Source organism: Ochotona curzoniae, unplaced genomic scaffold (assembly GCF_017591425.1).
Source record: "Ochotona curzoniae isolate NIBS_2020 unplaced genomic scaffold, NIBS_Ocur_1.0 scaffold_4506, whole genome shotgun sequence".
Taxonomy (NCBI): domain Eukaryota; kingdom Metazoa; phylum Chordata; class Mammalia; order Lagomorpha; family Ochotonidae; genus Ochotona; species Ochotona curzoniae.
This window is the reverse complement of record NW_024467119.1, coordinates 20,243,538-20,270,636: the sequence shown is the minus strand read 5'-3', so window position 1 is coordinate 20,270,636 and position 27,099 is coordinate 20,243,538. Positions and strand designations below refer to the sequence as shown.

Below are 27,099 nucleotides of genomic sequence, written 5' to 3'. Positions count from 1 at the left end.
GAAAGGATAGTTCTTGTCTCAGGCTGAGCAGACCATAGGCAGCCAGGTGTCCTTGCAGAGGTGCTGTTGGTGACGTGGCGGTGGCTTTTGTGTAAGGTTCTCGTCACAGCCATCTTTTTGTGATCAGGCATGCATGCACCATTTCCCTCCATCATAACATCTCAGCCTTGTATTTAGATACATAAATACTATTATTTGTTTATTGGCTTGGCAAAAAGAAGGAAAGACAGAGTGCTGGTGAGCAAGCCTGCCCGCTGCTGGTTCACTCCCCAAATGCCCACACTGCTCTGCAGCTGGGTTGCCTGCCGAAGCAGGAGCCAGGAACTCAGTCAAGTCAGGAAGCCAATTTCTTGAGCCAGCAGGAAGCTGAAATTGAAGGGGCATCCAGGAGTGTAAACTAGTAACCACCTGCCCCCAAATTCTCCCTTTGGGTCACAGTCTGCCAAGGCTGCCGGTTAACAGTGAGATCAAACCCCAAACACCCGCAAGCCCGGCTGAATCATTCAGTTCTGCCCAAAAGGCAGGCGGGGCGCGGAACCGTAGGGAGGACCGGAGCGCGGGGCGGAGGCTTAGAGGTGTCCCCGCCTCGCCTCCCGCGGCTGCGATCTGCATATTCATACTGCACCTCGGGGAAGACAGCTCCACGAAACTTAATTTCCACGCCCGAGGGTGCCTCTACACTACTGTAGGGCGTTGCAGCGTTAGAAATGGTTGAATGAGTAAATACCACGGGGATAACGTGCATTCAGTGAAGCGGTCAGTCACCCTAAGCGTGTAAGGATGATCGCTCTTCAGGTGCGTGGATACCTCACCTTGTAATCATACTCTGGTTTCTCTTCAGATCGTATAAATCTTTCGCCTTTTACTAAAGATTTCCGTGGAGAGGAACAAATCTGAGTCTTTATCCAATTTTTTGAGGCTTCGCTTCCAGCGAAGCTCACATTTGTTGTCAAAAGAAAGACTTAGATTTCCCATTTGTTGTTCCTGTGGTTGTTGTGCAGATGTAATGTAGTTGAGGGAAGAACCGTCAGCAGCGTTGTATCCCCGCGTGCAACCTGATGTTGCATGTGCAAAGCTAACTTTGCTGGGTTACTGTGCCAACCCTTACATGTGGAGAATTTTGAGAAGTTAATAGCGGCTTTGGGATCCTTAAGTGGCAGGAAGGCTGTCATCTCAAAGGACTGGGGCACCATTCCTTTGATAGAAATAGGATTTATGTAGGATATTGGCAGGCAATAGTTGCGAAGTTTTAAGAGCAAAATATGGAATGAAAGCAGTAAGGGGTTAAAAGTCACCAGCTAAATAAATGGCCAGGGGAAGCTAACTGGGGGAGAGCTTTTGTAGTTACCAGTGTTAGTTATTTAACGCGCAGCTAATTCCCGCAACCTGGTTCTTTACTGTGAGCTGAAAACGCCAGACACAACAAGGCATCTTAGGGATTGGGGGTGGGAGTGGAGGAGAGGCGAGGAGGAAAAGGGGAGGGGGAAAGAGAGGCCGGAAGGAGGAGAGACAGAGCCGCACCTGGGCGCCTTTTTGTCTGCAAGGTGTGTGTGGGGGGAGGTGGGGAGGTGGGGAGGTGGGGAGGCGGGATTGGGAGGGTTTGAGGGCAGGACCCAGGGGATTGCTGCCTGCAGGTGAATGCCTGGGGATGATTGGTGAGTGGGCAGGATTGGGGAAGGGGCTGAAAGATTGAGGGTGGGATTCTCAGGCAGAATGCCGGGTTACACCTGATTGGTAGATGGCTAGACCAGAGCTGTGAGGAAGAGGAAATGGCACCGGGTCCAGGGTGGGATATTCTAATAATTCCTTACAACCAGAACTAGTCCCTGATTTGGGGGGAAGGGGGATAAATCCAGATCCAGCAGGTAGTATTAATGCAGGGTTTTTTTTTTCTGATTTATTTTTATTGGAAAGGCGGATATAGAAAGGAGAGACAGAGGAAGATTCTCCTGGTTCATTCCCCAAGCGGCTGCAAGGCTGGAGCTGAGCCAAGCTGAAGCCAGGAGCCAAGAGCTTCTCCGGGTCTCCCACGCGGCTGCAGGGTTCCAAGGCTTTAGGCCATCCTCGACTGCCTTTCCAGGCCACAAGCAGGGATCTGGGTGGGAAAGTGGGGCAGCAGGGATAAAAATAAATAAATCTTTTTTTGTTGCTGTTACATTTCATTCTATGATACCGTTTCATAGGCTCTGGGATTCCTCCAACCACTCCCCATACCCTCCTCTTATGGTGGATTCCTCCACCTTGTTGCAGTATTACAGTTCAAATCCAATCATAATTATTTCATTGCAAGCATGTATTTTGCATAGTGTCCTGCATCTTATTGTCCAGATAAATTCAACAGTTTCTTGGGGAGACCATCTCTGATCTGAAGGCAAAGCTGGCAAAATATCATCCTGACCAATTAAAAGCCATAACAACATCAACAACAGTTTACAACACTATGGAGTTAATTGACATGGTATTGAGTGACCAATATGTTAAAAAATGCAAGTTCTTAATCACGTTCTGTGACTACTCACTGACATTTCTATTTTAGTTTATACACAACTGGCTGCTATACACCTTAAAATGGCTATAGGGTACTATTCAGCTGTCTCATGTCTTTTCATTTTTTATTTAGCAGTTTATAGTGTTGAAGCATAATTTTTACTGAACTTGGCGGATTTTAGGGTAGTCCAAACTGGCTTATAACTCTAACAAGGCATATGTCAACAGTTGAGGTGCAGAACAGTTTTAGGAGGGGTGTGCAGAGAAATCTTCAATACCCCAATGAGGAGTAACTTATTTTCGTGTCTTACCAGTAAGGTATATGTGAGTCCACGCTGAAGGTTTTCCATCTGGTTCTAAACTTTCCTTGTTGTTCTCTGCTTATCTATTCTATTTTTTTTGTTTTGTTTTGTTTTGTTTTGCTTTTGGCGGGGGGGGGGGGGCGGGGGCACCGGAGCTACCCTGATGGACATTGCAGGAGAGGGTGGGGATCCAAAGTTGGAACTAAGTAAGGACCAGAGAAAACTCCTCTCCCTAGTCCCAAAGGAAGTTTACTGTTCTTCTGTTTCTGCAGACCACTCATAGCTCCTGACTGTTGTTCCGATGACATTTGATCCTGCAAGGAAGGATTTGGGCTTCTTCCATCTCATGTGGGAGATCCAAACGGGAGTGGATGACCTCAGAGTTCTTGGCCTCCGAAGGCACTCCAATCCCTCTTGGTCTCCTTGGCGGTTGGGACGTAGTCCTTGGTGCCCTTACTGATAGTCCTTTGTGAGGATCCAGGAGTCTCCAGGGTTGGGATACAAGCCTCCTCCTGTCCACCTGCTCCATTCTGGGGTCCGCTCCCCTGCTCTGTGTATATGAACTCCTGTTAAGAAGTTGTCAGGATCGCTCTTGATTCCCCCTGTCTGTCTTTGTAGTTTTACTATTGTTTAATGCTGATTCGAGTCTGCTGATTCGAGTCTGCTGTCTATAAATTACCTGTTATGTTCTTGATAGGCTAAAAAAAAGTTTTTCTTAAGTCAGGTCATCAAGTTACCTGCAGAAGGTACTAATTTGAATGACATCAGTATCTTGTGTGAAAGATAATGCGTCAATAACCCCACTATTATTGTGCTTTTCCAAGGAGCACCAATGCCCTCTGGTTTGTTGGGAGACACATTTTCTTTTCTTTCTTTTTTTTCTTAAAGGTTCTTTTTGTTTGTTTGTTTTTTGAAAGGCAGATTTACAGAGAAAGAGAGACAGAAAGAGCTTCCACCCGCTGGTTAACTCCCCAAGTGGCCACAACGGCAAGCCAGGGCTTCTTTCGGGTCTCCCATGCAGGTGCAGGGTCCCAGAGCTTTGGGCCATCCTCTGCTGTTTTCTCAGGCCACAAGCAGGGAGCTGGATGGGAAGTGGACAGCTGGGGCACAAACCAGTGCCCATATGGGAACCTGGCTGCAAGGCAAGGACTTTAGCCACTGTGCCATCCATCACACAGGGCCCAAGCACAGGGATTTTAAGGGCAAGGTGCAGATATGATGGGCCCAGAAGAGAAGGCAGCGTGTCCATAGAAGCAGAAACTGAATTCATGTGACTGTTCAGCTGACAGCCAAAAGAGGAGCTTTTCTCTTGTGGAGCTTCCGGAGGGAGCTCAGCTGCATCAACATCTTGATTTCAGCTCTGTGAGCTACCTTTGGGCTGGGAGGGAGTAAATATCTGTTTTAGGCCAAGCCTGTTGTTATTTGATCTGGCAACTATAGGAAACTAATACTAATAGCTGGGGCAATAGTTGGTATACCAGTGGAGATCACTGTATGTTTTCTTTTTTTAATTTATTTGTTTATTTTTACCTTTCTTTAAAAATTTTTTTTATTTTGACAATCTTTACATAGTTAATTAGGGTAAAAAGGTTCAAGGGCTACAGGAAAGTGGGTAAGACTATCATTTCCATACTGTTTCCTTCATGTATCTGAGGTAAAGGGGGGATATTGAGGGAGAAGCCCCACCCAGTTTCCTACCCACTCCAGGTCCCAATTGTGGGGCATGCTCTGAGATTCTTGCTCAAGTGGTTTTGATAGTTTACCAGCCATGAATTGCTGCCAGTCTCGCCACTCTGAGCATGATGAGGTCCTTGAAGAATCCACTGACTGTCATAGTCCATCATAGAGTCTCCGTTTGCCCAGTATTTCACTGCCAACATATAGTTGAGGTGGTTGCTTGACTTGTTCTGTCTTCTGTCTTTTCTTGGTTAGGGTTCTGAGTCAGGCAGTTCGGTTGGGGAGATCCCCAAAGAAACTTTGTGGTGTTCCCAGACCAGATTCTTGTGTGTTCTAGCAAGTACAGGACCCAGCACAGTCCACCGTCCTGATCAGCTGGTGGTTGCAATTGCTGGGTTGGTTCTTTTTTCACTGTATGTTTCCTTAAATCTCACCAAGGAAAGGATTTGAAGGGGAAATTTGTACAAAAGAAACTAAGTGGTGTTTAAGGAAGGAGTTTAACACTTAAAACAATTTTTAAAAGCACTTAAAATATTCCCAGTAATGTATCACTCTGTCCTGGTTCAAGATTCCTGGTAAAAAGGAATCTTGGGCTTGGCCCCTTAGCTAAACCTTGATTGGCATCTACTGCTTGTATATCAAATAAAAGTAGCAGACCATTGGTGATGGAGGGCCAAATCTGTGTTGAAGAGGAAATCTAAAACTGCTTCCTTTCAAGGTTTGGCAAAATCTTGTTGCCAGCATCCTGTGGCTGCCTGGGATGCAGAGACACTGGAGTTCTCAAAGTGCAGGAGAGAGCTGTGTTCAGGTTGAATTCATTGCCTTGTAGGGTTAAGGCAGCTGAGTTATACTTCCCATACTCACCCAGTCTGCTTCTTTTGACATTTTTTCCTTAGGTACAATTTACATACCGTAAAAATCACCTGCTTTTAAGTGTGCAATCCAGTAATTGTTAGTACATTAGTTATGCAATTCAATTTTAGCACATTTCCATCATCTAAAAAAGATCCTCTATAACTACTTGCAGTTCATTCCTTTTCCCACAGCAGTGCAAATCCCCTTTCTGTCACTGGCCTGTTTTAGAGTTGGGTTGAGTCCTAGGCAGGACTTCCCCAGCGGGTCTCTGTCTTAGTCCATTTGCTATTGCTCTAACAGAGTCCCTTAGAGTAACTACATTTGAAATAGAGAGATTTATTACTCTGTGATTCTGGAGACCGGGAAGTCCAAGATTGGGTGGCTGATCTGGTGGGGACCTCATGCTGCATCGCAACACGATGGGAAAACAGAAGAGCTGGTAACCACATGGAGCAGGGCAGAGACAAGAGGCAACTTGCCTTTTTTTTTTTTAATTTATTTTTTATTGCAAAGTTAGATATACAGAAAGAAGGAAAGACAGAGAGGAAGAGTGAACCAGTGAATGGAAGATCCTTTATATCTTTCCTGCTCTCCCTATAAAATATGCCTTTCAAATAAAAATAAATAAATCTTTAAATAAATACACAAATGATTGAAAATTATAAATGTAAGCTCATAAAGGTGGAAATTGAGGCTTGAGGGTAAGAAAAGTTTGGCACCTGCTGTAATGGATGGCACAACACAGTTTCCTGTGTTTTTCTGAGATTTAAAGCAAACACAGGTAAGTTTGTGTTATCCCCAAATCAACCAACTGCAGAGTTTAATGTTTTTGTGATTTATTAAGGCAAACACCCTTCTTTTTCAGAAATCAATAATAATTCCCTAACCTTTGTGCTTAATAATACAAATAATATATTTAAAAAGTTTTCTTTTTATATTTAAAAGGCAGAGTTAAGGAGAGATAGGGAGTGACAGAGAAACAGAGAAGAGAGGGAAACATCTTCCGTCCAATGGTTGGCTCCCCAAATAGCTGCAAGTGTCAGGACTGGGCCATGCTGACCCCAGAAACTTGGAACAGCAGTCAGTTCTCTTAGGTGGGTGGCAGGGATCCAAGTACTTGGACCATTTTCCACTGACTTCCCAGGCATGTTAACAGAAAGCTGGATCAGAAGTGGTGTAGTCAGGACTTAAACCACTACTTGCGTGGGATATTAGAATTGTAGGTGGAAGCTCAACTCATTATGCCACAATCATGGCCCTAGGGATAATACTATAATTCTTACAATGTCAATGAGTGTCTTTTTTTTTTTTAAGATTTATTTTTATTATTTTTTCATTGGAAAGGCGGCTATACAGAGAGGAGAGACAGAGAGGAAGATCTTCCATCCGATGATTCACTCCCCAAGTGAGCGCAACGGGCCGATACTGTGCCGACCCGAAGCCAGGAGCCTCTTCCGGGTCTCCCACGCGGGTGCAGGGTCCCAAAGCTTTGGGCCGTCCTCGACTGCTTTCCCAGGCCACAGGCAGGGAGCTGGAAGGGAAGCGGGGCTGCCGGGATTAGAACCGGCGCCCATATGGGATCCCGGGCGTACAAGGCGAGGACCTTAACCACTTGCGCCACCGCGCCGGGCCCAATGAGTGTCTTAACTAAACTGAGAACATGGTCAATCTAAAATAGTGAAAAATCTGAATTACAAATATTTTGTAAATGCAGATTTTATTATTCTAAGTCATGTAAAATAACAGTTAGTGTTGGCAGATAAAGGAATAAATGCACATTTTTTGCAAATAAGCGGTCATTTAAAAATTTTCAAGGGAGGCCCAATGCAATGGCTCAATGACTAAATCCTTATCTTGCAAGCTCCAGGATTCCATATGGCTGCCAGTTCATGTCACCACTGCTTTACTTCCTGTCCAGCTCCCTGCTTATGACCTGGGAAAGCAGTCAAGGACACCCAAAGCCTCAGAACCCTGCACCCACGTGGGAGACCCAAAAGAAGGTCCTAGCTTCAGATCAGCTCAGCTCTGACCGTTGCCATTTGGGGAGTAAGCCAGTGGAGATCAGATTTACAGAAAGAAAGAGACAGAAAAATCTTTCATTCTCTGGTTCACTTGCCAAGTGGCTGCAATAGCTGAAGATGAGCCAATCCGAAGCCAGGGGCTCTTCCATGTTTTCCACATGAGTCTAGGGTCCTAAGGCCCTGAGCCACCCTCCACTATTTTTCAAAGCCATAAGTAGGGCACTGGATCAGAAGTGAAACAGCTGGAACAGGAGCACATGCCCATTTGGGATGCTGGTGTTTGGCGGTGGATTAGCGTGTTGAGCCACCATACTGGCCTCTAAATTACTAATTTTTAAGAAAAAAAGTCCCCACCAAAGGACTGCTGCTTTCTAATGGGCTATTATTAATCAGTGGTACTGAATTCATGAGTATATTGTGTTTACTATCATATGTCAGAGTAACCAAGCCTGGTTTTTCCACCAAGTAACTCAGGCCTTCTCCTTTAATCTCTCTTCTCCAACTTCTGGTTTGTTTTCCTTAACCTGTTCTTTGGTCCTGTTTACTGCTTGGTACTAAAGATTCTGGTTCCAAGCAGAGTGGACTAATTTACCACTTCCCAGTATTGGACTTTGTTCTACAGGCCCTGCTCATGCCTCATGGTTTTGATCTGTCTGTAGTTAACAATAACATTACCCAGTAATTTGAGTTGTCTAAGAGTCATTCATCTTCCTAAAGAACCTCTAAACACACTACTTTAAAGTGTAAGTAAAATTATATAAGAACATCCATGGTAAATTTGTTCAAGTAAGATTGTACACCCCGTTCCCCACCAAGTGCCAGTCTTCTCTGTTTGGAATGTTTACATTGCCTAGCAATCTTGACTAAAATTCCATTTGCTATAATTCTCCATGGAACGTCTCCCTACCTACTCCTTATTTCCTAAAGATGATGGCATGAAATATATTCAGGTAGAATTTGACTTTAATTATAGTTTTGACGGATGGCGCTTCCGTAATCAAAAGGAGGAAACTCTGAGTGAAGAGAACGGAATTTTGTCTGTTAAAAAAGACTTAACACACAGGTTGGTGTTTGATTTTTTTTTAACACTATGCTTATAATGATTAATTAATACAAAAAATAATAAGTATGTAATATGTGATCTTTCTTGGATAGGAAGATCTTTCTATGTTTTTCACTTGGATAGTTTTTGCTATATCTGTTTTTAGTTTTTTATTTTTTGAACAACCAGGATTTCAATTTATTAGCTTGATCTATTCTTTTTCTATTTTGTCTTGTTTTTTGCTTTTATTGTTACCATTTTCTTCATGGATTTCTTTAAAGATTTATTTATTTTACTAAAAAAAGTTACACACAGAGGGAGAGAAAGAGTAAGATCTTTCATCCACTGACTCACTCCTCAAATCACTACAAGCTCAAATCACTACCAGGAAGCTTCCTCCTTCTCCCACATGGGTGCAGGAGCCCAAGGTGTTGGGCCATTCTCTGCTGCCTTTCCAGGCAACCAGCCCAGACCTGGACTGAAAGTGAAATAGCCAGGACTCAAACCAGTGCCCATATAGGATGCTGGTGGTACACTACTGCACTAGTTCCCTATTTTTCAATAATTATTTTTAATAACTCACATGCTTGTTAAAACCAGTAATCTTTCACAATAAGATTCTTTCACTTATTAACTTATGTAGTAATAAAATACCTCTGTGCAATGACTGGTCTGAAGGAAAAATTATTGCTAGTTTATTTGTTAACAGTTTCTGTTCATCTGTGGACTTTTTTCATAAAGTACCTATTACTAAAGATGAAATCCCTGTTTTTCATAGACAAGAACTAAAGAATCAAACAAGGAGGCAACCATATTTCAAGATCTCTTCAGAAGAGGTAGCAACAGTTAACATGGAACAAAAAGCTTGTGAATCAGCCAGTGAAGATCTTTTATCAAGTAGTGGCATCACATCCAATGGAGGTATGTACCCTTTAGTAAACCAGTAGAGAAGGAATTAGAATTAAGCACTCTGCATAATACTCATTCAAGCTGCTGGGTTTTTTAGTATGTTTCAGTTGTGCAAGGCACAGAGCCTGCCCTGAGGGTGTGAGCCATGTTGGTTATAATTCCCTTTCTTGAGGGAGAAATTGCTCAGTCTTCAGCGGGCATGTCTATGTCTTAGCCTATGTTTATGTTACCTCTTTAGTTTAAAACTGTTTCTGTGTTGAGGTACTTTACCCTCAGTGTATTGCACTGTGTTTCCCTAAGTTCTTCTCTTCCTTCTATTGATCTTGGTCTGCCCTGTGTCAGATTCTTCAATATTTTGACTCCTTTTCATTCGTCTACTCCCGCAGCCAGTCAGGCCCCAGATCATCTCCTCACACCCTGAAAAATGTTTCTGTAACACAATTTTAGCCTCTGTTTTGGCTCAGGCCATTGTTTTTGATTCAAATTTTTCTGAGTCAGCCTTTGGGGAAATGAACACAGCTTGAGCGAACAGGTAGCTCGTAATACAGGGGAAAGGTTTCATCGAATGAGAAGAGCTATAGGGATGAAACAATCAGACTGACAAATGTAGAAAGTTGCAATCACTCCTTGGCCTTAGCCAGACAGTGAGAAGGGGAGCTGGGTAAGGCTTAGAGGCAGGAGCTGGAACTGCAGTGAAGCCGCCTGGGAGGTGTGGTCAGAAGCCCATTGAGGCAGAGGGAGGGAAGGCACGGCCTAGGCTTCTCCCGTCCTCTGCCTTCTGCCCTTCCCTAGCTCTTCAAAAGCAAAACTGCCTACAATTGGTGCTAGTGAAGTGACATAGCACGCTAAGCCTGTGACACTGACATCCTGTGTCAGAGTACTGGTCTGAAACCCAGCTACTCAGCTTCTGATCCAACTTCCTGTGAACGCTCCTGGGAAAGCAGCAGAGGATGGCCTAGCTGCTTGCGCCCTGCCACCCACGTGGAAGACCCCAGAGGAGTCCTGGGCAACAAGCATTCTTAATTATAACAGATTGTTTTAAATTCAAAATTCTGTAATACAATGCTGTCACTCTTTTTGATACTGAATTGTGTTGGCTCCTGTGCCTTTTTAAATACATGATTCTTTCTTTATTTTTTTTAAATCCATGAGCTTTACTTCATTGCTTTTTGACATATCAAAATGTTCCAGGCTCACGTCATACTTAGCTTGTTCCAGTAGGCCTGAAGCCAGCCATTTTATTAACAAGCCCTGGTTCCTTGCAGGGAGGAATTGTTTTAGAAATCAGAATCTTGCATGAATAATGTTCCTGGTGCCGTTGCGGCTACGATCCTTAGTGGCAAAGCCTAGCAAATGGATCTTTTTATCGTAGGTTTACACTGGTAACTCGAATTTAAATCCAGTACCATAATGTCCTTCCTCATCTTCTCCAGTCCAAATTTATGTCCCCTACAGCAAAAATCCCAATATCCAAAAAGCTTAATGCATTGTTGATTTTCTCTCTCTTACAATACACGTGAAATAGTTTCATAATTGTACCAACACTACCATAATTAACAAGTTTCCCACTGGGTAACATAAGACTAGAAGCAGGATACAGTGTTCTCAAGTTATTTGAAGGAACTGCAATTTTCTCTGTGAGATGATCCATTTGCTATTCATGTTTGTTTTGTTATTAAAATTTTCCAATATTTACATGACTCAAAACCAAAAACTTTATAGCACAGTGTACTTGATAAAATCTTACTGCCCCATCCATATCTTTTCTACTATTTTCAGCTATCCCTGTACCCCATAGATAGCTGTTTTCACAAGTTTCTGATTCATTCTTTTTTTTTTACAATTTAGCAAAATACTATGTACAGAAATGCGCTCGTTGATATATACTTATGCATAAAGTCTTATCTCTTGTTTCTTACAAAGAAGAGGAGAATTAACTTCTGCCAACTAAATGGAGAAATATTCAAGAATTGTTAGATATATCTTGAAACTACCAGGTGCTCTCTAGTCACAAATTATTTAAATTTCTAACATACATAATACTCTTCTGAGAAGGCTCCCAAGAGTTTGGTCCCATTACAGAATTAGCTCAAGGCCCAAACTGCTTCATGTAAATGAAGTTCAGGTGTGGATGAAGGCCTTCCCTGTAATGAAATGTGGTTGCTTGATTAGAGGCCCTTTCATTCTGGAGGAATAAGCACTAGTGCCACTAGCACTGCTCCTAGTCAAGTAGGAGCTAACATGAGCTCCTGAGACCATTGCAATACTGAAATACAGTGGACACAAGTAGACTGTTCCTTGATTGACTCAAAACCCAGGAATAATTCTCCATAGTTCTTGCTTTTGTTCTCTGAACTCCCCCATTTATTCTTACTTTTTCCTTTGAATGATTTATTTATTTGAAAGATAGCACAACAGAGGAGCGGGTGGGGGAGAGAGAGAGAGAAAGAGAGAAAGGAGTTCACTCCTTAAATGGCTGCAATAGCCTGGGTAAGTCAGGCTGAATCCAGGAACCAGGAACTCCAATGAGGTCTTCCTTATGGGTGGCTACCAAGGCACATTAGCAGGAAGACAGATTGGAGTGGAGTAGCTAGGATTCAAGCAGCACTCCATTAGGAACGCCACATTAGGACTCACATTTGATTTTGAGTCACCCTTCCTTTTGGATAACAAGAGCATATTTCAAACTGAGCGGAATAGCATGTTTTTTTAGCTGAGCCTGCTAATGGAATTTTGTAGGTTCAAAACCTCCATTTATAGCATATTGTCTGTCTCTCAGCAATGTTTCGCAAATGCAGTTCTCTAAAATCTGTTTGGGTTTCCTTTGACTCCTACTGAATTTTACTTCCTCTGTTCTAAGATCATCCCATTGACTTCAGATACACACTAGAAGTCATATGCCACAATTTCCAAATCCTTTTTTGAGCCAAAATATGTTAATAACAAACCCATCAGCTCTACATGGATATTTTTGAAGCAGAACCCCAACCCCCCTTGATGCCTCCCTCTCTCTTACTTACCCCGTATACTTCTTAAATCAGTGCCTTGCTTTGTTCCCACAGTTGCCTCTGTGTTAGGGCAGACTGCTGCCATCTCTTGCTTACGGTGTTGAAAGCCTTCAGTTTTAGTCATTTCTGTGCACTGAAGTCAGAGAAGCCTTTTTGAAAAACAAACTTGTTTTGAAGCCCTTTAATGATTCTCCAGGGCTCTTCAGACAGAATCTGGACTCCTTGGCATGACCACAAAGGGGCTGCTTGATCTTTGTTTTCATTCTCATTCTGATTGCTACTTTCCTTCCCACCAGAATACCCCAGGCTACCTCAAGTCCCCTCACCTGTAATGATTGTCTCACAAATCCTGGTTGTCCTCCTTCTCATATCTCCAGACTGGTTAATTATTTTTTTTTTTAGCTTTATTTATTTTTATTGGAAAGGCAGATACACAGAGAGGAGAGACAGTGAAGAAGACCCTCCACCAATGGTTCACTCCCCAAGTGGCCACAATGGCTGGAGCTGAGGCAATCTAAAGCCAGGAATCTAGAGCTGCATCCAGGCATCCCACGTGGGTACAGGGTCCCAAGGCTTTGGGTCATCCTTGACGCCCTCCCAGGCCACAAGCAGGGAGCTGGATGGGAAGTGGGGCTGTCGGGATTAGAACTGGCGTCCATATGGGATCCTGGCGCATTCAAGGCAAGGACTTTAGCCACTAGCCTATTGTGCTGGGCCCGACTGGTTAATTCTTACTCATTCAGGCCAAGAATAGTTGGAGCTCCCTCACCCTCCCTGTCCGTTGCTTGCTCTTTGATGCTTTGGCTCATCCCTCCCAGAGCTCTCACTATTCTTCCCTGGCCCGTTCTCCCCATGAGACCTCAAGCTCCTCCAGAATTGATAAGGAAATCACCTAGTGTAATTCTTGGGACAAATTATTTTACAAATATGTTCACTAATAAACTATTTAACATTTAGGTCCTTCAAGTTCGTTTTTTGTGTCTTCTCTTCGTGGTACAATAATTGAAAACACATCTTCACCTGGGACTTTGACACAAATTCCATTTTTTCCAAAATATGAAGCAGAACTGGATTCTCGTAGAAAAGTCATTCCTTATCCTGGAAAAGAGCACATTGAACGTGTTTTGGAAGAATATTCACATCAAGTCAAAGATTTACAGAAAAGACTAAATGAAGTGAGTTGTGTTCTTTTCTTCTTGGCTCTCCTGCCATGTCATTTTGATGGTGTGATGCACATTGTCTTGGAATAGAGTAAACCTCCTGGATGAAGAAATTAACAGTATATTTGTTGGTTAAATCTATTACTTTGATATATACCTCATATTTTGGTATTTAAAATTAAGCTAATGAAAAGTCTAAAGATTTGTTTTCATTTAATAGTTATTTATGGTGCTTTGATTTAATTATTACAATTTTAATGAAATTTCAGTAGCTCAAAAGTTATAATTAAACATGTTTATCTGTAGCTATAATTAATTGCTTCAGTTCTGCTATCTTGATACCAGATTTCTTTTTTTAAAAATAAGGGTGTAGGATAAGTTTTTAGAGATATGTGTATACATGGGGGCTAAATAGTATATAGAAGTTATTTACTAAAAATTTTAAGTGAATGTTATTTAGATCCAGACTAGCTTTACAACTGCATATTGGATCCCAGTCTTCTTTGTAAAATTCACATATTGTACCATCAAATGTAAGGAGCTCCAAGATCTAACCTGCCTTGATACATGTTATCTAAATGCACATAGCCTATAGATGCACGTCACTTGGATGTGTGTAACTTAGACGCATGTAGCCTCATCTGCAGTCTGTTCTCCAAATGAGCCTGCTGGTCCAACAATATCAAGTCACTTGCTCTTTCCTGATTGTACCTTGCTTATCTAGACCTTCATGCCATTCCTAGCCAATTCCTCTTTTCTGCCCACTGTGCCTGACAAACTTCCTGTCCATTACAGTTCACTTCAAGCATTTTCTTTTCTGAATTATTTCATGTAGACAGTGTTAGAAGTATTCCCCATCAGACATTGCCATTTGAGCGTGCCTTCTGTACTAGAAGATTGTATTGTACTCAGTAACACATACTTCTACTGCCTCAGACTTTAAATGACATTTAGAGGAAAAATTCTACAAATTTATTAAGTCCTTAGAATAACGTTTGTCTGTGTTGACTTTGGAGATTCTTTCTCAATCTGCTGTTGTATTGAAGACCCTCTATAGAAAGTCATTGAGGTTCATGTGGCTTCTACTGCCAAATTTATGCCAATGTAATTTATGTTTCTATCTTTTTAAAAAAATTTTATTTTTATTGGAAAGTCAGATATACAGTGAGGAGGAGAAATAGAGAGGAAGATCTTCCGTCTGATGATTTACTCCTCAAGTGGGTGCAATGGCCAGTGCTGTGCTGATCCGAAGCCAGGAGCCAGGAACTTCCTCCAGGTCTCCCATGCAAATGCAGGGTCCTAAAGCTTTGGGGCGTCCTGTACTGCTTTCCCAGGCCACAAGCAGGGAATTGGATGGGAAGTGGAACAGCCGGGATTAGAACCGGTGCCCATATGGGATCCCAGTGCATTCAAGGCGAGGACTTTAGCCACTAGACCACGCCACTGGGCCTGATTTATTTATTTTTAATGGAAAGACGGATATACAGAGAGGAGGAGAGACAGAGAGGAAGATCTTTCATTCGATGGTTCACTCCCCAAGTGAGCACAACGGCCGATGTATGCCAATCCGAAGCCAGGATCCAGGAATTTCTTCCGGATATCCTACATGGGTGCAGGGTCCCAAGGCTTTGGGTAATCCTTGACTGCTTTCCCAGGCTACAAGCAGGAAGCCGGATGGGAAGCAGGGCCGCCAGGATTAGAACCAGTGACCATATGGGATCCTGGAGCATGCAAGGCGAGGACTTTAACCATTACACCACCGTGCCGGCCCCCAGGAATGAAATTTATGCAGTTTTTATTTTGACCCAGAAGATAGATTTATTATTTTATATTTGTTGTAAAATACAGAAATGGATTAAAATAAGAGCCTGACTTGAGACAAGAAAACTAATAGTGTATCCTAGTAACCTAGTGAGAGATTATTAGTTGGAGGGGGGCTGGCATTATAGGGTAATGGTGAAACTGCCACGTGACCCAGTGGAATCCCATACGCGTGACGGCTCAATGCTCAGCTGCTCCACTCCTAATAGAGCTCCCTGCTTATGGCTTGGGAAAAGCAGTTGTAGATGGCCCAACTTGGTTCCTGTCCCCCAGTGTGGGTACCCAAATGAAGCTACTGGCTTTGGGCTGGCCAAGCCCTGGCCACCTTGGCCATCTGAGGAGTGGCATGGTCTCTCTCTCTCTGTAACTCTTTCAAATAAATAAATAAATCTTTTTGTTGCTGTTGTTCAATCTTTTTTATTTGTATAAAATTTGTAGATTTCACATTTTGTATAAAATGGATTTAGGAGATTCCTCATATCCACTCGTTTGTTTTTTTCCTCCAACTTGCTACAAATTCATTTACTTCACAGTAATACACTTAACATTCCAACATGTAAAGATGTCATGACATATCAAACTAAAAAAAAAAAAAAGAAAAATGTCGAAATCTTACTGTTATTTTGGAGCACAAAGGTTATGAACGTCTGTTAATTCCCACTATGTTAATCTCACAAACATTACATTTGTGTTCTGTGTATTAGTTGTTGCAGATCAGAGATAACTTATATTTGCCTTTGTTTATTTAGAAAAAGATTTATTTATTCTCACTGAAAAGACAGACCTGTAGAAAGACGGAGAAACAAAGATATTCCCTCTGTTGGTTCACTTCCCAAATGGCCACAAAGAGCAGAGATGAGTCAATCCAAAGCAAGCCAGGAGCTGCTTCCAGGCCTCCCATGTGCGTGCAGGGTCCCAAGGCCTTGGCCCATCCTTTGCTGCTTCCCCAGGCAACAATCAGGGAGCTACTAGATAGGAAGTGTAGCATCCGGAACATGAACCCTTATGGGATGCTGGCACTGGCAAGGGGAGGATTTAGCCAATTGAGCCATCATGATGTGCCCATTACATCTGTATTTTTGGAACTGGATTATTTAATTAAGCATAGTGATTTCCAGGTAGAACCATTTTGTTGCAGAAGACAAGATTCTGTTCCTTCTTATGACTGAGTAGCATTCCAAAATGTATAACTATCACATATTCTTTATCCAATCACCATCTGATAGGCATCTGAGCTGGTTCCACATTTTAGCTCTAGTGGTTTGCACTGCTATTAAACATGGAGGTAGAGAAAACTTCCTCATGGCAGAGTTCATTTTGTCTAGATATATTCCCAGGAGTAGAATGGCTGGGTCACATGCAGATCCATTTTCTGAGAAATTTGAGAACTCTCTATACTCTATTCTGTAATGGTTGCATTAGCTTAGGTGTCCACAGCATTGAGTTAGAGTATATTTTTTTTCCGATATTCTTACTAGCATTTCTTGTTGTACGATTTCAATAAGACAGCCATTCTCATTGGGTGAGCTGGAACCTCACTGTGATTTTTGTTTGGCTGTTTTTTTGCATTTCCTTGAAAGTTAGAGAATCTGAGAATTTTTTCATATTTTTATCAGCCATTTGACTTTCATCCTTTGAAAAATGCCTGTCAACATCCTTTTTCTATTTCTTAAATGGAATTGTTTATTTTTGCTGCTCGTATGTTTCACTGGTCTACTCTGCTATGGTTTGTAGGGATACACATGCAGCTTGGAGATGAATAAAGATTTCCCTGGGTGTGTATCTTTGGTGCAGTGTCAGTCTTGCTGGATAAAGTGATAGAAACTTGGTATTGGGGCCCGGCATGATAGCGTAGTGGTTAAAGTCCTCGCCTTGCATGAGCCGTGATCACATATGGACGCCAGTTCTAATCCCGACGGCACTGCCTCCCATCCAGCTCCTTGCTTGTGGCCTGGGAAAGCAGTTGAGGACAGCCCAAGCAAGGCCTTGGGACCCTGCACCCATGTGGGAAACCTGGAAGAAACCCCTGGCACCTAGTTCCAGATTGGCTCAGCTTCAGCCATTGCAGCAACCTGGGGAGTGAACCATCGGATGGAAGATCTTCCTTTCTGCCTTTCCTCCCTCTGTACATCTGCCCTTCCAATAAAAACAAATAAATCTTTTTTTTTTTTTTTTTAAAGTGGTATAGACTTGGTATTGAGGGAGAAATGGGTGGTGTCCCCTTGTCCTACTGGTAAACCTGAATGATGTTGGAGCTTGTGGCACTGACTACATTTGCTTTAGGACCATATAATATTATGGGTGGATCCTTCCTTAGGCTTAGCTGTGACAGTCTAACTGGTAATGTGGATTATACTACCAACAGTCCTAGGAGTAGAAGATGTGAACTGAACTTTGATTAAGGCCTACAGATTTTATTCTGGAGGGTATGAGCCTATAGGGATGGAGTGCAGGTAGGGTCTTCCCTAAATCCACTTGGCTGATTACAGCAGAGATTGTTGAACTAATTGCTACAGGACTGGTGTAGCAGGGAACAGGGGGTGTTATAACTCAGATTTCTCAGTGTGGGGGCAGATTATTTCATGGTCTGTTTCTCATTTTAGTCCTCAGAAACTAAGGTGAGCCCCCTGGCTCAAAGAACATGTATCTGGGGCTAATGTCCAAAAACCCCCACAGTTTTAAGCTGCATGGCATCTGTCCTCCACTGCACACGTTGCCTTGACCCTGACTGCGACACTGAGGAATGAAGGCACACTGCATGCCTTTTTACTGTACAGTGTGGCAATCTGTGGTGAGGGAGTGGGGGGGTTTCTCTACTGAGTCCAGCAGCTGTTCAGATCCCAGTCAGTTTTCTAGGCCAAAGTGAAAGTCAGTAGAATTCCCTGTAATATAAAACGGTGATCAATGGGGCATGTAGCAATTTCTTCCTACCCTGACATGGTAAGGTGGTGGCTCTGAGCCAGAAGCTGGCTGCATTTGTGGCTAGCTCAGGGAGGTCTTTGTTCTTTGTTCTTTCTTGTCCCATGGAGTCTTTTTTTTTTTTTTTTTTGCCCCACCATGAGTTCATTTCTACCCCCTTTCTTCTTATTCCCTTAACCACCTAGTTCCTCTATATCATTACTGACATATAGTTCTTCATACACAGTCATATGTCCATCATTGCGGGCATGATGGCTGGCCAAGCCCTGGCCACTGTGGCCATCTGTAGAGTGGCATGGTCTCTCTCTCTCTCTCTGTAACTCTTTCAAATAAATAAATAAATAAATGATTACTTGGGTTCTGAATTACAGTGGCAGAAGAAGGAAGTGGTATATACATAAAACTAAACGAATAACAAATAACCTTCTGGAATTTATTACCTATAAGGAAATGTGTTGTTCCAATGAAGATTAACTTGCATGGTCTTTTTTTGTTTTGTTTTGTTTTAAAGAGTAATGAACTGCATGAGAAACAAAAGTTTTATTTAAGACAGTCAGTTATTGACTTACAAACAAAACTTCAAGAGATGCAGATGGAGAGAGACGCAGTGGCTGACATCAGGTTTGCATTTGTTATCTAAAATTATTTTAAGACTTTACAGTTTATGGTTGAATTACTTTGTGAATGTGAACTTTATCAGTGTTCTTTCTTTCTTTTTTTCATTTATTTCTTAGGCGAAGGGAGAGTCAATCCCAGGAGGATTTAAGAAATCAGCTTCAAAATACAGTTCATGAACTTGAAGCTGCCAAATGCCTCAAGGATGACATGCTAAAAGACAGCAACACACAGATAGAGCAGCTGAGAAAAATGATGCTTAGTCATGAGGGAGTGCTTCAAGAAATCCGATCCATCCTAGTTGACTTTGAAGAAGCCTCAGGCAAGAAACTGCATGAACATGAGAGCCTGTCTACCATACACTTCCGCAACTTGGGCTCAACTATTAGCAAAATCCTAAGAGATTTAGACACAGAGATTTCTTATCTTAAAGGGAGGATATTTCCAGTAAGTGGTGAGAACACCAATTTTATATTAACATGTTAAGATGGGTGGTTGTTTAGCCTGGTTAGGATACCAATGTCCTACATCACAATAGCTGTGTTCAATTCCTGTCTCACTCCTGATTCTAGCTTCCTGCTCAAGTAGTTGGGTGATGTTTGAAGTAGTTGGATTCCTGTCACCCACATGGGAACCCTGGATAGAATTCCTAGTCCCCGCGTTGTCCCAGCCATCGTGGTCGTGCATCTCTCCTCCATTCCTCCCTTTCTCTTTTTCTTTCCTGTCCTACTCTTGCAGTGTCTCCCCTGCCTTTCTGTTTTCTCCCTATCACTCTTCCACTGCCTGTCTCAAATAAATAAGTGTTTAGAAAGTATTAAGGTTACCATTAGGGATATAATTTTAAAGTTCTTGAAAGTAAGCCAAGCTCTTGCTTTTGTTCTCTGAAGTAATAGAAATTACTTCCATAATAGTCTCTCCCAATAACTACTAACTGGATTCACTTACATAACTTCATTGAGTGTATGTTCAAAGTAAAAGGGCTAAGAAAACATATCGATAGAACTTATTTGATTATACTATGTCCATTTGCATCTCTCAAAAGAATTTCTTAAGTTGAAAATTTCCAAGCTTTAAATTTGCCAGTATATAAATCAATAACTCTTTAAAATCCAGGTAGAGGAGCAGCTTGAAGCATTGAAATCTGAATCACAGAACAAAATAGAACTACTACTTCAACAACATCAAGATAGGTGAGTGTTTCATTCATCTTTTCATCACTGTAACTAAAGAACCCAGGCAGAGCTTCTTAGAAAGATAGGAGGTTTATTTTGGCTTAACTTTTTGGAGTGTCTCATTGCAAGACTAGATAACCCCATTAGTCTGGCATCTGAGGACAGAATAACATGCAGAAGGAGTCATGTGGTGAGCCAGGAAACCTACACAGGGAGCACTGCCTTCCTGTCTAGCCACACCTTTCTTAAGAACCTCATCCCCCAGGGCAAGCTTCCCAACCCAAGACCTAAAGACTTCCCACTGGGCCCACTTCATAAGGGCCATCATTAGGTTAAGTCTCCATCTTTAGTTCATTGATCATTATCATTCATCTCTTTTTTTTTTAAAGGTCTGTTAATTTATTTGATAGGCAGAGTTGCAGAGACATGGACAGATTTTCCACTCACCGGTTCACTCCCCCAATGGTTCAAACAACCAGGGCTGGGTTAGGCCAAAGACAGGAGTCAGGAGCTTCCTCTGGGTCTCCTAGGTGAGTGGTAGGGGCCCCAGGACTTGGACCATCTTCCACTCGTTTCCCAGAAGCATTAGTAGAATCAGAAGTGGAGTAGTCCAGGCTCCAACTGGTGCTTATATGAGATGCTAATACTACAAACCATGGCTTAATCCTCTGTGCAACATCTCCTGCCTCATTAGTCTTTACCATGACTTTGGGGTTTATTTTTTTTTTAAAGATTTATTTTTTATTTTTATTGGAAAGGCGGATATACAGAGAGGAGAGACAGAGAGGAAGATCTTCGTCCGAGGATTCACTCCCCAAGTGAGCGCAATGGCCAATGCTATGTAGATCCAAAGCCAGGAGCCTCTTTCATGGGTCTCCCACGCGGGTGCAGGGTCCCAAAGCCTTGGGCCATCCTCGACTGCTTTCCCAGGCCACAAGCAGGGAGCTGGATGGGAAGCGGGGCTGCTGGGATTAGAACTGGTACCCATATGGGATCCCGGGCATGCAAGGCGAGGACCTTAACCACTTGTGCCACTGGTCTGGGCCACAGTGTCTGTGTTTGGGTGATTAAGTTATGTTCAAACTGTAACAATAAGTTTTTGACTGAGGTCCACTAACTCATATATATTATTTGTAGTCTCTCAGCCTCAATTTCAAGACCTTTGAAGCACACATTTTTTTTTTACCACTTCAAAACATATGTTAAAGAAAAATAAGTTTTCTGACACTTGTTAAAGTGGTAAGGAAGACTTTACTCACGTGTCTTTCCAGAGAGTTAACAGGATAGAGAGATTAAACTTAGCTCCCAATACACTAAGGACAAATGGGAATTTTTAGTCAAGTGCAGGTTGAGAGGAATCAGTGTATGGAAAATTACTAAGAGACTTCAAGGATAGAAGGATTCTTGCAGAATTAAGGACTTAGATATCCTGGTGTTGAATCTGATGAGATATCAAAGATGGGAGGATTCTTTCTAAACTGGTTTGGCAGGATTCTTGGTAAGACTAGGCCAGGCTGAAGCTGACTACAGAGGCTGGTTCAAAGTAAAACCTGGCTAAAGTAGGGGTGGGGGAGACTGCTTGTCACTGAGCTGATGGCAAAAGCTAGTGTAAATCTTTGTAAGTCTTGTTTTGGGATATTTATAAATTTGTTGTTGCATTATTTCATATGTACTTGGCATATAGATACTTTCCAAGATCTCAGTGGATGTATCATATAATATATAATACTTGCAATTTATTACTATTGTAAACATCTTAAAATTGTGAATCTAAAACCTAGGTGTTGAAAGAATTTAGATAAAAGATTCTGGACTTGCAGACAATTATTATAAAAATAGTAGTTTAGATTTATTTGCCAAAGCAAAATACTAAATTTAAGAATGTTGTAAATTAGTAATTTTTAAAAATAATTTATAGTCAGGTAATATCTTCCCTACTAAGTAACAAACAGTACATTCCTTTTGTAGGATTGAGCAGCTAATAAGTGAACATGAAGTTGAAATAACAGGACTTACTGAGAAAGCTAGCAGTGCTCGAAGCCAAGCCAATAGTATCCAAAGCCAGCTGGAAATCATTCAGTATGTGCATCTTGGTGGTTTGAAATTGGTAGTCATTTATCTTAGACATCATTTTAATTAAGTTCCTGTTCTAATATCTTAGAATCTATAAATGAAACTAAAATTTTTCTGATACTAAGATGAATAGAAAAACTATTGCTTTTGAAAGATAGTAGCTAATATTCCTAACCACATTGAAACTGTTGTTGCAAGTATCTAGACCTTCTGGGATTGGCTCTTTTAAATGTTATTCATATTTCAAGTGACAGGCTGCATCTATTGTTAGGGTCCAAAATCGCCTCTCCGTTGAATAGCAAAGAACCAGACGTGGATGCAATCAGCAAGCAGAGTTTATTGAGCTGGCTAGCCAGGGTCAAGCTCCTCACACGGACATGCAGCACCGGTGGATGAAGCAAGACCCCGAGCTAGGGACAAGCCAGATTCTTATAGGCCAGTTAGGCCGTTACAGCAAAGCCCGCGCCCAGGGAAAAACACTCCAATCATTTCAAAGCAAATATGAAACACTCCAATCAGCTAAAGGCCCGCGAAATGCCTCAAGTCTCTATTCATCATGACAAGACAAAACTATTCTAAGCTAAGGGGTTACAGATGCAAAGCAATAGGTAACATATCTATGAAATACAGACCATGGGGCTATTTTACCCTTATCAGGGCCACTGACCCTTACTTACATCCTGAGCCTGGGTGCGGTGGACAGTGGGCTCTTGTCTGCAAAAGACCCACTGACCCTTATAGCCTAAGCCTGGGAGTGTGGCCCAAGTTATTTGTAGAAACTTCTTTTTACTTTAAATTCAAGTTGCTTTTGACTTACTCAACCCACTTCTAACATAGACCTTTTAACATCTTGGTTGCCTCTAACACTATAATATGAACAGTTTTCATGAAGTTCATGGAAAATATTTATTATGAAAAACTGCATGGGTTCTGTTTTTTTTGCCATCAAAATAAACTTACCTTTTAATTTCATGAGCTTAAGATACTCTAATATGTATATATATATGTATAAATAAAATAAAATGTGCATGTAAAAAGTTTTATAATTTGAATTGATGTGTAATTGAATTCCTAAATACCTAACAATCAGATTTGACAGTTAATTGTATTTGAGCTGAAGTTGTTGGGAAGCAGTTTTTGAAAATAAGACTGTTAACCTTGGAGTGCCATATAAAATAGCTAGTGTCTAAAAACTAGAGTACCTTTAGTTTTCACGTTTATTCTTAGTTTGCTTTGTGTTTGATTCCCCTTCTGAATCCTTCTTAGAGAACAAGCAAGAAACCAGAATTCCATGTACATGCGTCAGCTCAGTGACCTGGAATCCACAGTGTCTCAGCTGCGTTCAGAGCTGAGGGAAGCCAAAAGGATGTATGAAGATAAGGTGCGTTCATAGATTCCACTCTCCTACCACAGGCTGTGGATGCGAATGCATCTTATTTCTTAGCAACCTCCTTGAAAAGAGGAATCAAAGCAATAATTTCAAATTTTAAAAAGTTAATAAGCTAGAGTAAGAAGACACTAAATTATCTAAATTGTGGGTAGAGAATTTTTGTTTAAATTGTGTGGTCAGACTAATTCATTCTTAAAAGACATAATTGCATCTTGAAGTTCTAAAAGCTGAAAACAAAAATGGGACATGTGAATTGTGTAAGATTTAGTTGTGACAGATACTTACATATCAGTGAAACTCTTCTCCCCACAACCACGTTTCTGAAACCTGCTTTCTCTTTTACACCAGCTCCTAATCTTTAATAATTATGTGCCTAGCAAATTGAAGAAATTTTAAGATTAGCTAAATACTTTTTTTAAAAAATTGTTTAGGAAAATAAGTCTTCATTTGTCAGCATGTGAGTACTCTTCATATCAGATCTGATATTTATCATCCTGTTGTTTTCCTTCTTTTACTTCCAGTAGCTAAAGAAAAACCACTCAATACCAGTTACTGTAGATAAATGTAGCTTAGATTTTACTAATTTTAACTGTTTAAAAAATAGTAGAGACTCCAAAGAATAGAGATGTCGCTCCAGGGAGCTTGTGTCTGCTGCCCAGGAGAAGGGTGCCCATTGTTCTCTGTTCATCTGGGGTGTGTGTTAGTTTCCATCTGCCCCAGTGTCCTGTTTCGTGAATGTTTCCTTTCAAGCAGAGTGAAGTTAGGGGCAGTTCGGATCACCACTTGGAGTCAGTTTCTCCTACCTTGGCTGTATTGAATCTGTAGGTATAAAATGAAATCAATTCCCTTTATAAAAAGTGAAATATGAATATTCCCTTTATAAAGTGAAATATTCCCTTTATAAAGTGAAATTACTCTTACTGGGAAAGAGTACAAGGAACAAAATAGCTTTCTGTGGGAAACACGATTTCTTAGCATGAATTCTTGGACACTTGCCATCCTTTTGGTAACTCACATTTGCCACATTTTGGTGCTGCCACAGGAGGGGGCTGTCTGTCTTCATTTCAATCACAGAAACTAGACTTCTACCTTTCCCCCTTTAACGTGAGGCTGTGAAATTTATACATGACTTTGTTAACATGTAAGCAGTAGAGAATCACATGAAGCTATCACCTCAATACTAGAGCTGAGTTCTCTGTCAGGGACTTTCATTTTGATTACTATCCATAGTATGAAGCATGTAAAGGTCTCCTTACAATCCAGGACACACATGCAATGGAGTCAAGTTTCACAAAACTGTTTTTACCTTGTCACATATGATTTTGACTCTGTTTTGTTGTCTTCTGGTGCTGATTGGAAGCTTACTGTATTGATGGCGAGACTGACCAGTGGGTTGCAGCTGCAATAACTCTGCCTCCACTGTACACCTCCTGGGAGGGCTCCCAGCCTAAATCCTTGCAGCAAGACCCTTTTGGCCACAGCCTCCTCCAAGAAGCCCTGTGGGGCCTTGGATTGCTTCAACACAAGCCCAAGGAGGACGTGTGCTTTCTCCTGCCCGGGGAGGTCATGTGCTTTCTCCTGCCCGAGGCCTGCCTTTTTGTGTTCTAGTTTCTTCCGTCAGCCTGAACTGTTGCCCTGACGATTCCTTAGCAGGAATGTTGCTGCAGTCTGGGCAGAGCAAGCCTACAGGAAATGTCAAGACTTTATCCTCAAGGTGATTAGGGTTTCCCGGCAGGAGAGGATGCCTTATTTCTTGGGCTTAGTGGAGGGGGATACATTTTGCCAGATGTGAGAGTATAGTCTGACAGTGAAATAGGAGAGCTGTAATAGTTTAACATAAGAGCGATTGTTCGTGACTAGCCATTCAGACACTTTGAAAAGACTAAATAGCATGAATATATTGTTTACTGACAAACCATTGAAAAAAGCACCAATTAAAGCTCAGTGCACCTGTGCTTTCTTAGATGATTTGTCATTGTAACATCCCACTCTACTGCTTGGAAAAATTCTCCCTTCTTAAATTTCACCCAATGTTTTCTGATTTGTGTTTGTTCTGATAGTATCATGCTTGTCAGCTCTGTTTGGGCATGGTAGAAAATATACTGAAATTTCCTGTAGCAAAAACAAAGCTACTTTTTGAATTTTCATAAATATTTATCTCTTCGGCATTGTAACTGCACAAGCCTCCCAGTGAATGACTACAAGTTTTTGTGTGAATGCTTTGGAGTCATATAAACACAAACATATTAAACTCATTTTCTTATTTTACTTTAATCTAAAAAGTGGATCACCTAAAACTTTAACAGCTTGAGTGGTAAAGAGTTAATAGAAATGAATCTCGGTCACTGGGGTTTATGTTACAGCAGAGCGAACCTAACAGAATTGACTCCTAGTTGATGGTTAACTCCATCCAGGAAACACTGGGAGATGCCTTGATCACACGGGGCTTAAAAGGGCATTAATATATTTCATAATCAAGCAGGGAAGATAAAACAAATTAACAGGAAGAATTTTATTTTATGGTCATGAAGAATTCTATTGTCTTAAGTTTTTAAGGAATTGAAATCCTTAATTTTTCCCTTTTCACATACTTTGAGTTTATATTCCTAATTTTTAAAACCTTAAAATCTATTTTCCCCAATGCTTCAGTGCACAAATTGACATAAACTGTCCAAATAATAATTGGGGGGAAGTATCAAAATAATACATTATTAAAATGATTAAAAGTGAGATTTGCATGAAAAGAAGCTTAAAGGATGTGTTGATACCACCTGTCAACATGTTTCATGAAGGACAGTAGTAATATTTTCACTAGAGGTTGGATTCTTTCTTTGAAAAACTGCTTATTTCAACATTGATGGTCCCACAGAACTGCAGGAAACTTCTCCCACTAGAATGAATAAATTAAGAGAAAGCTTGTTAGGAGGGAAATATTTACTCACATTATCAGAAGTATTTTCATATTGGTGAAAGTTGAAATTATTAAAAGAAAGTTATAAATATAGCTTTTTGTCATTGACAAGAGTGTTTTCCTGTAATGCTGTTTTCTATTCTTCTCTTTTATTTTAGGAGAACCTCCAGAATTCCCCTTTACGAATTTGGACCAGTAGAAGCTGTCACTATTGGCTCTGTAGATTTGGCTTTACTCTTAACTTTCGCTTTTTGACAACAAAAATATCTCACAGTTTTGATTCTGAGTTTATTTACTCTCCTTTAAGAGCAGTTGGAGCTGAACTTCAAACTCAAAAAAGTGAAGACTTAATAGCACTGGCTGGAGCCATATATGGTGCTGGAAGATTCTGTGCAAAGCTCTGCATGGTTCTGCCACTGCTCCTCTCTGACCTGCAGCACCCCTCATTACCCCACATCTGTGTCCTTCTGAGCACAGAAAAAACAAAACACACCACCACCAAAAACAAATCACCTGACACTCCATGATTTGGTGTGATGGATGATATCTCTAAAATCAATGTGAAATTAGAATGCGATCCCAGTACGCACTTGTCCAACGAGCCAAACCAAAAAGTGGATTCATAGATGGTGAAAGGGAAAACCAGTGCTGCTATCTAAAAAGAAAAAGAAAACCTGACTTCATCTCAGATGTCAGTATTTATTCTGGACTTGTAAAAAGGCTTTTCCTTATGGTGT

At 41.3% G+C, this 27,099-nt stretch overlaps 1 protein-coding gene and 1 non-coding gene across 2 annotated transcripts in view; both read left to right on the top strand.

Annotated features, from left to right (window-relative positions):
* Positions 1-821: 821 nt before the first annotated feature.
* On the top strand, positions 822-938 carry LOC121147660. The gene has a single exon (XR_005882460.1). It is a non-coding gene; the product is annotated as a U5 spliceosomal RNA (small nuclear RNA).
* A 7,345-nt stretch (positions 939-8,283) lies between these two features.
* CCDC158 (coiled-coil domain containing 158) overlaps positions 8,284-27,099 on the top strand; it is a 55,739-nt gene continuing 36,923 nt past the window's right edge. Inside the window, exons 1-8 of the mRNA XM_040966800.1 lie at positions 8,284-8,405; positions 9,163-9,305; positions 13,259-13,476; positions 18,713-18,822; positions 18,936-19,263; positions 19,930-20,006; positions 21,957-22,067; positions 23,328-23,442. Of these exons, the coding sequence (XP_040822734.1) occupies positions 9,236-9,305; positions 13,259-13,476; positions 18,713-18,822; positions 18,936-19,263; positions 19,930-20,006; positions 21,957-22,067; positions 23,328-23,442 (1,029 nt within the window). The 5' untranslated portion in view covers positions 8,284-8,405; positions 9,163-9,235. The remainder of the gene's footprint in view (positions 8,406-9,162; positions 9,306-13,258; positions 13,477-18,712; positions 18,823-18,935; positions 19,264-19,929; positions 20,007-21,956; positions 22,068-23,327; positions 23,443-27,099) is intronic.